Source organism: Chelonoidis abingdonii, chromosome 3, assembly GCF_003597395.2.
Source record: "Chelonoidis abingdonii isolate Lonesome George chromosome 3, CheloAbing_2.0, whole genome shotgun sequence".
Taxonomy (NCBI): Eukaryota; Metazoa; Chordata; order Testudines; family Testudinidae; genus Chelonoidis; species Chelonoidis abingdonii.
In genome coordinates, this window is record NC_133771.1 from 156,918,840 (window position 1) to 156,934,024 (window position 15,185).

At 47.2% G+C, this 15,185-nt stretch overlaps 1 protein-coding gene across 1 annotated transcript in view; it reads left to right on the forward strand.

Moving 5' to 3' along the window:
• DNAH8 (dynein axonemal heavy chain 8) overlaps positions 1-15,185 on the forward strand; it is a 621,721-nt gene that overhangs the window by 30,908 nt on the left and 575,628 nt on the right. The window contains exons 4-6 of the mRNA XM_075064269.1: positions 5,031-5,165; positions 7,036-7,120; positions 7,626-7,774. Of these exons, the coding sequence (XP_074920370.1) occupies positions 5,031-5,165; positions 7,036-7,120; positions 7,626-7,774 (369 nt within the window). The remainder of the gene's footprint in view (positions 1-5,030; positions 5,166-7,035; positions 7,121-7,625; positions 7,775-15,185) is intronic.

The following is a 15,185-nucleotide window of genomic DNA, read 5'->3' on the forward strand; positions in this document are numbered from 1 at the left end:
CACTTTCTGGACAGATCTGTGATTTGGTACTGATGTTGGCCCCCACAGGATACTCCTGGGGGAATTCTGCACAACTGTATAAGTGCAGAATTAATATCCCCCACAGATTTTACTCTGTCCCCACAGAGAAACTGAATCACATGCCCTTCCTGGGCTGTGGTCCAGGGGTAGAGCGTCTGGTTCAGGCATCGGGAGCAGCTGGGGGAGATGTAAATCACTGCTTCAGGAGGCAGGGCTGGGCTTTCTGTTCCTTTCATTTGCTATCGCAGTGCATCCAGGGAGGGGCAGGGCTGGAGGCGCCCTGGCCAGTGGCTCCTACCATATGGTGGGTTCCAGCTAATAGTTCCACTGGGTTGTGGGAGGGATGGGGACAGCGCTGCAACCTGAACTTCGGTACATACTTTCTCCAAGCACTATGCTTTGGGTCATTTCTTTATATCAGATGCTGCAGCTGGCAATGCAGTTCTGTGTTCGGTATTAGACTCTGCATCTAAGCTCCTTCCATTCTGGGGTATACTGCTCAGGAGTCACCTGAAGTGGAAAAAGGAGGAGAGGTTACTCACTTCATGCATTAATTGGAATTCTTCAAGATTTGTGTTCCTATGGGTTCACCACTATGTGCCCTCCTTCTCCTCTTTTTTGGGATTCCTCTATGGGACTTTGTGGTAGAGAAGGACTATTTGCCTGCATAGTGTTCAGTATTCTTGGTACAGGACATGAAGATGTGTAGAATGTACCTGTGGGCCAACCGGGTACTTACTACTGAAAATCCCTGCTCAAAGGCACATGGTGTCACACATGCACGTGAAGTGGAGCACCCAAAGGGACACACATTTTGGAGAACTCCAGTCAAGGGTGGCAGAGCCTGCCCCAAAGTGGGTAGGGAGGCAGAGCCAGGGCCCCCCACCCTTCATCTTCTGCCAAGGCTTCACCCCGGCCAAGCCAGAAGCCGGAGTGGGCTGGGAGCTGTGGATCCTCCACCTGCCTGGGGTGGATGGTGTCATAAATAGATAGTTAAGGGTTAATGTTTCTTTTACCTGTAAAGGGTTAACAAAGGGAACCAAACACCTGACCAGAGGACCAATCAGGAAACTGGATTTTTCAAAGTCAGGGAGGGAATTTTTGGGGTCTGAGTCTTTTGTCTGTCTCTCAGCTATGAGAAGGTTCTTTCTATCTTCTAATCTTCTGTTTCCAAATTGTAAGTACAGGTAGAAAAACAATATAGGCTTTTACGTTGTTTTGGGTGTATTTATATGTGTGTAACTTGCTGGAATGGTTCAAATTGGATATCTTTTTGACTCAGACTGTTTATTCATATTTTTCTTATAAGCAATAGCCCTGTATTGTCATCTTGTTACAGAGAATATGTTTATGTTTTTTTTCTTTCTTTTTATATAAAGCTTTCTTTTTAAAACCTGTTTGAGTTTTTCTCTGGTTAAGGAGAAAGGAAAGACAGGGGGGAGGGGAAACACTACGCTCTGTGTTTAACTCTCCTAGTGTCCCAGGGCGGGAAGAAGCTAAGGGGGAGGAGAGATAGAATCTCTTCTGTTTCCTTGTATTTGGGGTTTGTCTCTTTGTGGAATAGAGGAGATATGCTTCTTGGTATTGTGATGTAAAGAGATTGCATCAATACTCCCAGGTTAGCCCAGAGAGGAAAGTCTGGGTGGGAGAGAGAGAGGGAAGGGAAGTGGGTTATTTCCCTTTGTTGTAGGCTCAGGGTTTCTGAGTCTTGGGGTCCCTCCAGGGAAGGTTTTGGGGAGACCAGAGGGGGCCAAAACGCTGGAAATTTTGGATGGTGGCAGCGAGATCAGATCCAAGCTGGTGATAATCTTGGGGGAGTTTCATACAAGCACCCAGATTTTGGATGCTAAGGTCCAGATTTGGGAAAGAAGCTTATGATATGGTGGGAGCGGTGGGATTTAAGAATCCAGAAGCCAGTAGGAATATTATTTTTCTTTTTCCCTGCTAGGGGTTTTTAGCAGAGAGAAAGGGTTTGGTTTTAAAAGGAGCCAGAGAGAAATTTTTTTTCTGTTTCTCTTCTGCTCAGCTTAGCTTGCATTTTAAGCAAGGAGCCATTAAGGTGACATTAAGGGTCTATTGTTAAGCAATATAATTCCAATTGGGAATTAAGTACCCAGCAATACACACATGCAAATAAACTGGTTTTTCTAGTAAAAGAGTAGCCAGAAGAAGAAAAAAGGACACGGTTGCTAGGCACTGATGCCAGGAGACAACAGAGAGCCAGCAGTTCAGACAATAACCACCAGAGGGCACCCCAACACAAGAAAACAGGAACCATGACTTCCAAGGAAGAACAAACCAAAACCGCAGAGCACAAGCGAAACATGGAAAAGAAACTACAAGACCTAGAAATAAAACAAAAAGAGATGGAGCTGAAAGAAAAAGAAGAACAAATCAAACTGGCAGCTCACAAAAGAGAACAGGCAGCCAAGGATGCAGCCCACCAAAGAAAACAACAAGAAGAAGATGCAGCCCACAGAAGACAGATAGAACTCCAGAGGGAGACCCATCGGCAGGCACTGGAGTTAGAACAGGCTAAGAAACAGAACCCAACCACTCCTAACAACCCTTCGCCAATACTTCTTCCACAGCACAAGAAATTTCCCAACTACAAGGCAGGTGATGACACTGAGACCTGCATAGAAAATTTTGAAAGAGCCTGCATTGGGTACAGCATCTCTGAAGACCAGTACATGGTAGAGCTGAGGTCACACCTCAGTGGACCCTTAGCAGAGGTGGCGGCTGAAATGCCAAAGGACAAAATGAACGATTATAAACTGTTTCAAACCAAGGCCAGATACAGAATGGGGATAACCCCGGATCATGCCCATCAGCGTTTCAGAACCCAAAAGTGGAAACCAGATGGGTCATTTCCCAAACACGCCTACTACGTTGGAAAGAATTATAAGGCCTGGATATCAGGAACCAATGTTCAATCCATTGACGAACTGCACCTCCTCATACAAATGGAGCAGTTCTTGGATGGTGTTCCTGAGGACATAACACGGTACATACAAGATGGAAAACCCAAAAATCTCACTGAGGCGGGGGAGATTGGAGCCAAATGGATGGAAGTGGCAGAAAGCAAGAAAGCTACTGTAAAGGGGAATGAAAACCCCAGGGGGCACACCGACAATAAACCCTACAACCGAGGGCAACCCAAGACCCCACCTACAACCCAAGGAAAGCCACAGACACCCTTTTCTTCCACCTCACCAGTCTCCAGTAACTCTCCTCGACCCAGTGACCCGTCAGCTGGAAGATGCTATAAGTGTAATGAACTGGGACATATAAAGGCCAACTGCCCAAAGAACCCCACCCGGGTGCAAGTCATTACACCACCATCACACCAAAGATCCCCAGGCCCAGATACCTCTCAAATCCCCTTGGAGCGAAGGGAAAATTTGAGAGTGGGCGGAAAGAAGGTTACCGCGTGGAGAGACACGGGGGCACAAGTGTCAGCTATCCACCAATCCTTCGTGGATCCCAAACTCATCAACCCAAAGGCCAAAGTGACCATTTACCCCTTCATGTCACAAGCTGTAGACTTGCCTACAGCTGAACTGCCTGTCCAGTACAAAGGCTGGTCAGGAATGTGGACTTTTGCAGTCTATGACAATTATTCCATCCCCATGCTACTGGGGGAAGACTTGGCCAACCAGGTGAAGCGGGCCAAGAGAGTGGGAATGGTTACACGCAGCCAAACCAGGCAAGCTTCCAGACCCATTCCTGTTCCTGAGCCGTCCACAGAAGCCCCGTCTGTGTTACCAAAGACCCAGACAGAGGTAGTGGACCCGGATCCCCTGCCAACGGCTGAACCAGCCACAGCACCTCCAGTCCCAGGCCCGGAACTGGAACAGCAACCAGCACCAGCAATTGCAACCACATCTTCAACCTCAACGCCAGAGGGGGCCAGCGAGCCTGAACTGGCAGAAGCAACAGACAACCATACCGAAGAGGCTCAGCCAGAGCCTGAAATACCCCCAGGTGCACCAGCGGAGAGCGGTTCACCAGCAACGGAAACAACCCCATCACCTACATCGCTTCCAGAGGGACCAAGCCCAAGTCCACAGTCTGAGGAAGAACTGGTGTCCCCAGCCTCAAGGGAACAGTTCCAGACTGAGCAGGAAGCAGATGACAGCCTTCAGAAAGCTTGGATGGCGGCATGGGTGAATAGCAGCTCCGTCTGTGTCCCCGCCCCACAGCCTCCCCCCTAGGGCAAGAGGGTCTGTGGCTCCCCACAGCTGCCTGCAAGGCTCTTACCATGGCTGGGTTGCAACCCCCCAGCTGGAGCCGGGTCCAGATAAGAGCCATGTGCGGCGCATGGGCAGCTGTGGGAGCCACGGACACTCCTGCTCTGGGCGGGACTTCCGAGGGGCAGGGACATGGGCTGCAGGCTGCTCTCAACTCCCCCAAACCAAGCAGATGGAGGGTCCTTGGTGTGGCAACTCACGGCTACCTGGGCTTCCTGGTCTACCTCCAGCTCATCTGGAGGCTTTGGGGAAGGAGGGGTACCTCAGTGGTTTGAGCATTGGCCTCCTAAACCCAGGGTCATGAATTCAGTCCTTGAGGGGGCCACTTAGGGATGTGGGGCAAAATAAGTACTTGGTCCTGCTAGTGAAGGCAAAGGGCTGGACTTGATGACCTTTCAGGGTCCCTTCCAGTTCTATGAGATAGGCGTGTCTCCATATATTTATTATTTTTATCAAGAAGAGGGGTGGCCCCCTGCCAAAAAGTTGATGGGCCAAGCCCATACACTTTTAAAAAGTGGAAGGGCCATGACCTTCTGCCCCCCCCTTCCGGCACCACTGACTCCAGTTACTACACAAGCTGAGTAACCTCTCCATCTTTTAACCTGTGAAAATGTAGTTTATTTTAAAAGAGTAATTAGGGGAGTTTCACATAAACAGCAAACTGTAATATCAGTTTTAAGTTATGGGTCAAGTAAACAAATAATTTGGCAAACACTCTGCAGTTTTTAGTTCTTCTAAACTTTTTTTATGTTTTAGGCACGATATAGAGATGCAAGGGAAGGTCGAAAAATGAAAATCAGTGCTTCATTTAGATACATATTTGAAATCCTAGGGGACAAACTTGGTTTAGATGCAACAACTGTGGAAGATATGATCTTGGATGGCCCTTCAGTAAGTCTGATTTAAACATTTTTTGTTTGTTATTGTTAATGTAGTTACATATTGTTACCTAATTCATAAGTAACTTTTTTTCTTCGAGTGCTTGCTCATGTCAATTCCATTCTAGGTGTGCACGCACCCATGTGTGCGGCAGTTGGAGATTTTTGCCTGTGGCACCCTCTGGAGTGCTGTGCTCATGCCAAGGTATATCAAGTGCCGCTGGCCCTAGGCCCTCTCAGTTCCTTTTACCATCCAGGGTGGTCAGTTGGAGTGCCTTTCTTGCTAAGCAAGAGCTAGTTGTTTCTACCATTCTGAATTTTGTGCCTTAAGGCCATTGTACACAGGTCACCAGATCCCCTTGGCACTACTCTCCGGCGCAGGGTTGACGCTCTCCTTACTGTTCCCGGCATCGTTCACTCTCTCAGTGGTCATCCTCTAGGCATCAGTCCCAATCACCGGCACAGTGGGAACATTCCCTGTCCCAGTACTGGTCTCCCCCGCACCAGTCGCACTGGTACCACTCTCCACGCTACACTTACCGGTCAGTTACGCCTGGGCAACAGTCACCGGTAGCCACGACCAGTAAACAAACACAGGCATTGACAGCTCCTCCCTGATCACCAGAAGGTGTTTCCTCTGGTATGGAGGGCCAATTTAGCCCATCACCAACATCTTATTGGTGTGATTGGGCACCAGAGCCCTCTCCCACATCTGTGGCACTGCAATGGCAACATGGCCAGTGACCAGAACGGTGGTCTTATAGGAGCACGTGGGGTGTACCAGTTGTGACAATGCCTCCTTCTCAGTCCTCCTTGGTGTCCACAGTGGAGGATTGGGTGGTAGCCCCACTAGCACTGGGCCCAGTACTGGAAGCTTGTTCCGAGATCAGGGTGGAGGAACCCGTGCTGACCACAAAACCGCTTTCTCCAATGGTGATTGAGACCCTAGCACCCCCACCAGCAATCCAGTCTTCCTTGTCACCCCCAGACAAGGCAGTCGTGGGACCTTCCAGAGCTAACCTGCTGGATGACTTTATGGAACATCAAACCCTTCCCTGGTGCATGGTCAAGAACTTGGGGCTTGAGGTACAGGAGATGGCAGAGCAGGAGGATATCCTCTTCAATGTCCACTCGGCCTTTACACCCACCCAGGTCACCCTGCCTGTACATGAGAGGGTCCTCAAGATAACCACGGCCTTTTGGCAGACCCCCTCTCCATCCCGCTCACCTCGAAATGGGCTAAGAAAAAGTACTTTGTGCTGGTCAAAGGTTTTGAATATTTTTATACCCACACCCCTGCCCTCCGGGCTTGCTGTCTGAATCTGTGGCCAACAAAAAAGACAAGCAGGTCCCCACCTCCTCAACTCCCCAAAACAAAGAGGCTATGAAACTCAATGTATTAGAGAGAAAAATGTATTCAACTGCAAGCCTGCAATTTCGGTTGGTGAACCATCAGGCCCTACTGGGCCAGTACAATTTTAATCTTTGGGACGGTCTCAAAAAGTTCCAGGAATCCCTCCCTCAGGGTTTGGCCCAAGCAGGGGCGGCTCTAGGGATTTTGCAGCCCCAAACACTGCAGGCAGGCTGCCTCCAGCGGTTTGCCTGCGGAGGGTCTGCTGGTCCCGCAGCTTCGGCAGACCTCTTGCAGGCACCAAAGCCGCGGAACCAGCGGACCCTCCGCAGGCAAGCCGCTGGAGGCAGGCTGTCTGCCGCCCTCACGGTGCTGGCAGAGTGTCCCCCTGCGGCTTGCTGCCCCAAGCACGCGCTTGGCATGCTTTGAACAGATCTCCAATTAAACACTTTGATATGTTCTTTTAAGACGAATAAAAATGTAGTAATTTGACATCATTTTATTTACAGTAACTTACTTTTTGATTGAACAGTTACAGGCATTTGATAATTTTTTTGCCAAAGACGGAAGTAGAACTTTGAAATTCTTATATCAAGAAGGAGAAGCACCAGGAGTAGGTACATGCTATTAATTTTTAACAATATTGTTATAGGTGGGGTTATTGCACACTGCCTGTTGTTAAGGTAGTCCATTATAAAACCCTATTTTTAGTTTATAACTTTGCCCAACTTGAACATTTCAGCCCAAATGGTTAACATGTATATCTGCCTCAGTCTGAATTGTTTTGGAAATGATCAGTCAAAACAGTTCAATTGTTTATGACAATGAGGATTGAGATACATTTGCAGAAGATTGAAATTTGTATAAATCGTTCATGAACATCATTAGTTTTTACCATGAAAAAAACTATTTCATGATGTAATTTCACAGTTCCTCTTAACAAATCATGTTTACATACACAACCACTATTAAGGAAACTATCTGGGTTGTGCCTGACATGAACAAAAAGGAAAAAATAAATAAAATACTGAATTGCAACTATTTTATTTCACTGTAGTAGTTTTAAACATTTTATAATATGGATATATTTAAAAATAATAATGTGCTTAAATTTATTTTCAGAATGTGGTCGAACAATTCCAGGAGTTGTAAAAGGAACAAAAATTATGAGATTATATTTAGACACTGCACCAGACAAGTTCAAAGGACTCTGTTTATTTTTTGTTCGTTATAGGAATGACATCCCTCTAAATGCAAAAAGTATACATGAGGTATTCTCATTTTTTCTTGTTGCTTATATTAGTTTTTCTCAAAATAAAAATTAAAAAGTTAAGAAATAGCTAATGTTTTGCAAAGGTTCTTATTATTGCCACATTATAATTTTAATCTTTCATATCAATTTTCCTGAATGCTAAACTGAAGCATATACCTCTTTGTACCATCCTGTTGTTGGGGGGCATTGCACAGTTACATAGCTCCAAATGAAGCTTGAAGTGGCATTGTGCCTCAGGAATGTACTACAGTAACTCCTCACTTAATGTTGTAGTTATGTTCCTGAAAAATGTGACTTTAAGCGAAATGATGTTAAATGGATCCAATTTTCCTATAAGAATTAATGTAATTGGGGGAGGAGGGGCATAAATGGGGGGTTAGGTTCCAGGGAATTTTTTTTCGACACAATTTAATACTGGGACACAGCAATGCTGATTGTGAAGCTTGATTAAGGTGGTGAAGTCAGAGGGTGAGATATTTCCCAGGGAATGTCTTGCTGCTAAATGATGAACTAGCAATCGGCTCAGCCCTCAAGGGTTAACACGTTGTTAATGTAACCTCACACTCTACAAGGCAGCATGAATGGAGGGAGCAGACAGAGACAGAGACACACACCTTGTGAGAGAGAAAGAGAGATGCACATTATCCCTTTAAGTATGCTGACAGCACTCTTAAGTACACTGCCTTTTTAAATAGATCAGCAAGTTGAGAAAGCAGCTCCTGCCAGCAAGCTCCCTCCGTCCTGAGCCCCGTCATGTTCCCCTCCCCCCACTCTGTGGAAATGGGGTAAGTGGGTGCAGGAGATGGGGGGAGGGGGACACCCTGACTTTAGCTCCCCTCTTTTCCTTCCCTTGCACAGCAAGCAGGAGGCTCTGGAGAGCAGCTCCAAGGCAGAGGGCAGTAGCACATATGGCAGTGTGGGGAGGGACAGCTGAACTGCTGGCAATTAATAGCCTGCTGGGCAGCTGTTGCACAGGGAACTTAGGGGAATGGAGAGCTAATGCGGAGCTGCCAGTCCACCTTGGTTCCAAGCCCTCACCAGCTAGCTGCAACGGGCTGCTCTTCCTGGACAAAACAGGCGGCTGCCAAACAGCATTATAAGGGAGCACTGCACATCTTTAAATGTTCTCTAATTGATCAGCAGTGTAACAACGAAACAGTGTTAACCAGGACAACTTTAAGTGAGGAGTTACTGTATGTCTTTCAGAGTTGAGGTGAGTACAGCAAATGAAACATCCTTAAAGGGGGGGCAGCATTGTTCTTCCCCCTGTGCTGACCATTTCCTTGCCCCCTCTGCTTTTCTTGAAGAGGTTTAAGCTATTAGCAGTGTTAGTGGGATCACTGAAAATCTCTTAGCTTGAGGCTCAACAGTTTGTGTAGCCCATTGCATGCTTTACACAATTGTGAGGTACCAAACACAGTCTTTCCCTTAGTAATTCATGTAGAATGCCTGTTTCTGTTTTACAGTGATTTTAGTGATATATGATCCTGATTTTCATTTACATCAAGGCCCATTTATACTGCTCTGGCAGTATTAAGGAGCCTTACTGTAAATGAGAATCAGGTCGGTCTATCTGTCTGTCTATCTATCGTGATTTCAAATTCTTAGGACAGAAAATCTGTCATTGCTCTGTTGTAGCATACTAGTATACACACTATGAAGTTACATGAATAATAAATAGTAATAATTTTGTTCGTAAAGTGATAATATTTATACTGTTAGTAAGTTTAGATTCCCAGATATCAAAAGGAATAAAGCACTGGTGGTGTATAAAATACAGAATCTTAACACTGTTAGTAATCTCAGTTTTGGACCAGTATTTCTGGGGGGAGTTCCATATTTTGAGTTCATGAGGGGAAAAAGAAATTTATGGGAAGTTCTAAAAATTGGTAGCTTGAAACTGCTTCAAAAAATACAGTGATAAATGTAGTCATAGTTCAGACAGGTTAGCATCACGGTACAGATGAGATGTTCAAAACTAGTCAATAGCACTAAATAAATATAGTTTATTATATAATTTAAAACACGATTTTTTAGAATATCTTCAACACATATTGTAGCATTTCCCACATCTTCTGAATGACAGAGAAATTGCATGAATATAATCTACAACCTTTAAATTAAGTGTTTCAGATATGTTGAATCATTAGATAATGGCTTCTTGACTACCCTATTTTGTTGGAGAGAAAGTTCAGTAACATTAGTAAGTATTATTGTGTTTTTATTTTATAAATATTCTCAACTTTTTTTAACTAAAGTTCTGCAAGTTGTTTCCCTAGGGATGCTTCAGTCTAGGTGTGTTAGCACTCCCTGCACCTTTGGAGATTTCTCATAGCAGTGTCCATTTGGCTTGCACATGCATGCTAGTCAAACTCATGCCCCATGCCGTTGTTATATAGCATTGTGTGGGTGAACGGCCCTCAGTTCCTTCTCAACTGTCTCAGCCTGAGACAGAGCTCTGGCAATTGTTCCTGTTGAGATTTCCTCAACTTTGTTCTTGTTTATTACTCTATTAGTTGTAGTTCTTAGTATTAGCATAATTAGTAAGTAGTAGTAGCTTTAGCTGCATAGTTAAAAATAAATAAAATTTTCTCATATATATTTAGATAAATATTAGTAGATAAAGTAGTTCTTGCCTACTGGGAAGTTATGCCTGATTCTTCTGGTTTCAGGTGTTGTCTGTCATGCCAGAAGGCAACCCCAGTAAACAACAGGAACTCCCACTGTATCTGTTGCCTTGGGGAATCGCACATTGTACAGAAGTGTAACTTCTGTCTTGTGCTGAGATCCAGAGCCAGAAAAAAACAGATAGATAAAACTTTGTCTGCTCCTGATGGAGAGCTCTTTACACCCAGCTTCTGACCCCAAAGCTAGGGGACCTGTAAAGTACCTCTACTGTACCAACGTAAAAACTAGAGCCCACCGTGACAGAGACTTACAGCTAAAAATGCTCCTCGTGGAGAAAGCTCTGCAGCTGCCTATGGAAAAGGGCAGTAAACCCTCTCCCTCACGCTCCCCTACCAAGTCAGAACCGATCTGGAGCGTGGCTTCACCCTCTCACACAGAGAGGCAGGAAGCCCTAATGTCTTCTCTCAGAGACACTTAAAGGGGTAAAGGATCTCCCACAAGGTCTTTCTCCTTGGTGCTGACAGCACCGAGAGGAGGCAACTCTGATCGCCCCAGCACCTCAGCAGCAACTCATGCGGGGCGCAAAAGCAGGGACCCACCTTCCCACAGCAGGAAGCTCTCCTTGGCACTGGTACCACCGGCACTGATGATGGACCCTGTGCTGGTAGCGTGTTCCACCCCGGTGCTGACAAGAATGTTGGCACCAAGCCTGCCTGCCACCCCCGGAGCAGATTCTCTGCGGGGCTCTCACAAACGTCTCAAGGTTCCTACAAAAATGAAACAAAAATCACTTCAGGCTGCCGCTCACACTTCACACTCCGCAGCACACCAGCCTAAGGAGCAGCAACAATTCCTGCATCTGCAGGATATCTCTATGGCTACTGAGCCTGACTCTCCACTCCTAGACATGGAACACTCACTGTTTGAACAGCAGCTCTCACCACCTCACCTGGCTACTTTCACAGACAGTGAGAACGACATATAGCAGCAGGCAGAGTTCTCCCCACCTGAGTCTCCCCCTCCACTGGAGCAAAACACACCCCAAGACATGGCACATCATAAGAATCAGCCTCAGTTTCCCTACTTTGTCCCCTAGTGGCCAGGACCCAACTTTTCCTACCCAGTGCCCTGGCCTCAGTGGTACCCATGATCAGCTCCTGCTGCCGCTTCTCCTTGCACCTCTTCTACCGACCGCATGCTTGTTCTACGCCTATATCCCCTGCTCCATCAACATCGAGAGCTCCTGAACTCCCTCTTGAAGAAGTGGTCTATGAACTCTTCCCGAATTTACCGGCTCTTGCTACTCCCCCAGTTCCTTCTTACCACCAGTGATGGTAGCTAGAATTTCCCTTGGCTCTTCCTCCGGCAAGTGGCTTAGCAGCACTTTTGGTTTTCACTGTAGATAGTTCTAGTTGGTTGTACAGTGTAATTAGTTCACTTATAAGTTTAAGGTATAGGGGGTTCCCCCCATTTTTCTCCCCCACCTTATTTGTCACCAGGGCATGCCACAATCCCCGGGCTTCAAGACTTGCCAGGACTGCGCGAAGCGCATGCCTAAAAGTGACCCCTACACCTTCTGTTTACAGTGTCTGGTCGAGGGTCACCAAAAAGACCACTGCAAGATCTGTCGGGAATTCTGACCAAAAACTCTTAAAGAGAAGGAGCTATAGCTTAAAATCCTCCTCAGGTAGGCAGCTCCAAGATCTCAGTCAGATCCAGGTGCCGGGGATCCCACTCCCAGCATGTTGTCTTCAATGTGGAGCACTCCAGTACCATCTTCGAGAGATCTGGTGTCAAAGAAAGACACTGCCAAGGAGTCTCGGCACTGTCACGGAGCTTCTTGGGGGCATTCCAGCCTTTGACACTGGTCCAATCGCCAGCACAGAAGAAGAGGACGGAAAGAGGCAGATGTCCCTCAGCAAAATCCAGGGACCATCCATCAGTTGCACCTCAGTCGGGCCATGCCTCCAAGGCTCAGAATGGGGCTACATCAACTCTGCCCAGAAGCAGTTGAGTCCAGACCTGCCGCACTTGCCGAACCACTCGGAGCACCTGCTGCTCCCATCCACCCTGGAGGCTTTTGAGGCAGCGCAGGACCTGCTGAGACTCATGGAGTCATTATCCATAAGGCAGGAGGATGTGCTGGCACCACAGGCTCCATTCAGGCACCCTGTTCAGTCAAAGGGAAAGCCGGGGATGATGTCACACCAATCTCCATCACCTTGACATCCTCCGACACCAGTGCCTCCATCCAGGGAGCGCAATCAGTCCCTAGGCTCCAGACACTCTATATCGAGAGGTACAGCGATGCCCTGGTCCTCCTATTCTGAAACATCAGTGTTGGAGTCAGATTTGTACTGCTCTGACTATAGCAGGAGCAGAAGGTCCAGCTCAATGCAGAATAGGAGGGTCCTGCCTGATGCAGTGGCCTTCACGATGGCAGAACCCAGCTCAATGGCTCTTTTGGACTCTGTGGGCTTTCTGTCAAGGCCAAGGTTGGAGCCCAGGATCCTGCTTGGGAGCTGCATCAGTGGAGTCCGCAATGTTTGTTCCGCCACAACCAGTGACTGAGCCATTACCTCAGGCATCAATGCTGTCAGCCACAGCACTGTCACCGACATCGGCACCAACCATGACGCCACCCTTGACAATGCCTTTGGCACTGGAGGCGTCAGTGGGTCAGACTGCTGCTATGGTAACTGGTGTGCCTTTGGCACCAACAACAGCACCAACATCGTCATTGACGTTGGCTGCAATGGTGTCGATGAAGACCCCAGTGCAGATGCTACATGTCAAAGTTAGACTCAGGACTCACAGTTTGTCAAACCACTCTGTTCTATTAGCACAGCGCTCTGCTAATACACCCAGATAGTGTGAGCACCATACAAGACACAAACTATCTCATTTATACTGATAAAAGGGGGGAGCATTTAGCAAGATAACAAAGGAAGCAGAATCTGATAAGTTTACCTGGGCTAGCCATGCATATCTTATTTCCTTACTTAACTATTACCGATCTTCTGTTAATGTTTCGCCATTAGCACCCTTGTTTATGCCTAATGTTTCTTTTCCTGGCACCTGTATTTCAACATTTCTTATTTCTGCTTAAAGGTACATACAACATTTCTTTAATCCATTCTTATTTTTACAATATAATTAATTCTACTTTCACATACACCTGGTGCCTACACCATCACTGGCATAGGACCTGACATCAGCATCAATACCTGCGCCCTTCATGGCATCGGGACCAGGCCAAAGCCACCTGGGGTCACGAGATCCCTTGGGGGGATGGTAGAGAGCAGCCACACTCTTTTTTCGGAGAAAATGGACAAGAGGCTAAACACCCTAAAGGACTCCAGAGCCACGCTCAGGTCTTGGGCCTCTTTACACTGACAACTGATTAGAGACACTTCCATCCACAGCCTCCTCAGCGGTTCAGTCACTAGATCCACCAGGACGGGTTCAGATGGAGAAACAGGACCAGCAGGAGAAGGCCACGTCAACCCTTTTGGCCAGCCTTTTGAAGGTACAGTCGAGGATGGTGTACCACACCAAAGACTGGATCCACCTTGCCTTACCTTCTTGTCCTGACTATCCCCCTTCTACTGTGCATGGTCCCATATCACCTCAGACCGCTGGATGCTCCACGTCGTAGAGAAGGGATACTTCAACCAAATCTGTGCCCTTCCACCCCCCTTCCCCGTCCCTCTTCAGGGACCCTTCTCATGAGCAGCTCCTTATTCAGGAGGTGCAGTTGCCCCTATCGCTAGAGATAGTGAAAGAGGTTCCTCAGGAGCACAGGAGCGAGGGCTTTTATTCCTGGTATTTCATAATACCGAAAGCCAAAGATGGCCTCAGGCCCTCCTGGACCTGCAAGAATTCAACAAGTTTGTGAAGAAACTCAAGTTCCACATGATCTTATTAGCCTCCATCATCCCCTCACTGGATCCAGCAGACTGGTATGCTGCCCTTGACTTGAAGGACGCTTGCTTTCATATTGCAATCACTCAGCCCCACAGGAAGTCCCTCAGGTTTCTGGTGAACAGTACCCGCTACCAATTTACAGTCCTTCAGTTCAGTCAGCAGCACCTTGAGTCTTCCCCAAGTGCATGGCAGTTGTCACTGCATTTCTGTGCAGCCACCAGGTACAGGAGTTTCCATACCTCGACAACTGGCTGATCAAGGGTCACTCCAGGACCTAAGTGGAAGCTCAAGTCAGATTCATCAGGGCCACCTTCAGCAACCTGGGTCTCCTTCTAAATGAAGCAAAATTGACTTTGTCCTCTGTTCAGAGGATAGAGTATATAGGGGCATTACTGGACTTGACCCAAGCCAGGGCACACTGCCAAAGTGAAGTTCAGGACCCTGGCTGGTATCATTAGGGGTCTCAGACAGTTTCCCACCGCCACAGCAAGAAACTGCCTGAAACTTCTGGGACACATGGCTGCCTGTACCTACATGGTGCAGCATGCCAGACTCAGGCTCCCACCGCTCCAGTCATGGTTAGCACTGGTGTATCAACCAGACTGATACAGCTTGGACATAAGAACATGAGAATGGCCATACTGCGTCACACCAAAGGTCCATCCAGCCCAGTACCCAGTCTACTGACAGTGGCCAATGCCAGGTGCCCCAGAGGGAGTGAACCTAACAGGTAATAATCAAGTGATCTCTCTCCTGCCATCCATCTCCATCATCTAACAAACAGAGGCTAGGGACACCGTTACTTACGCATCCTGGCTAATAGCCATTAATGGACTTAACCTCCATGAATTTAT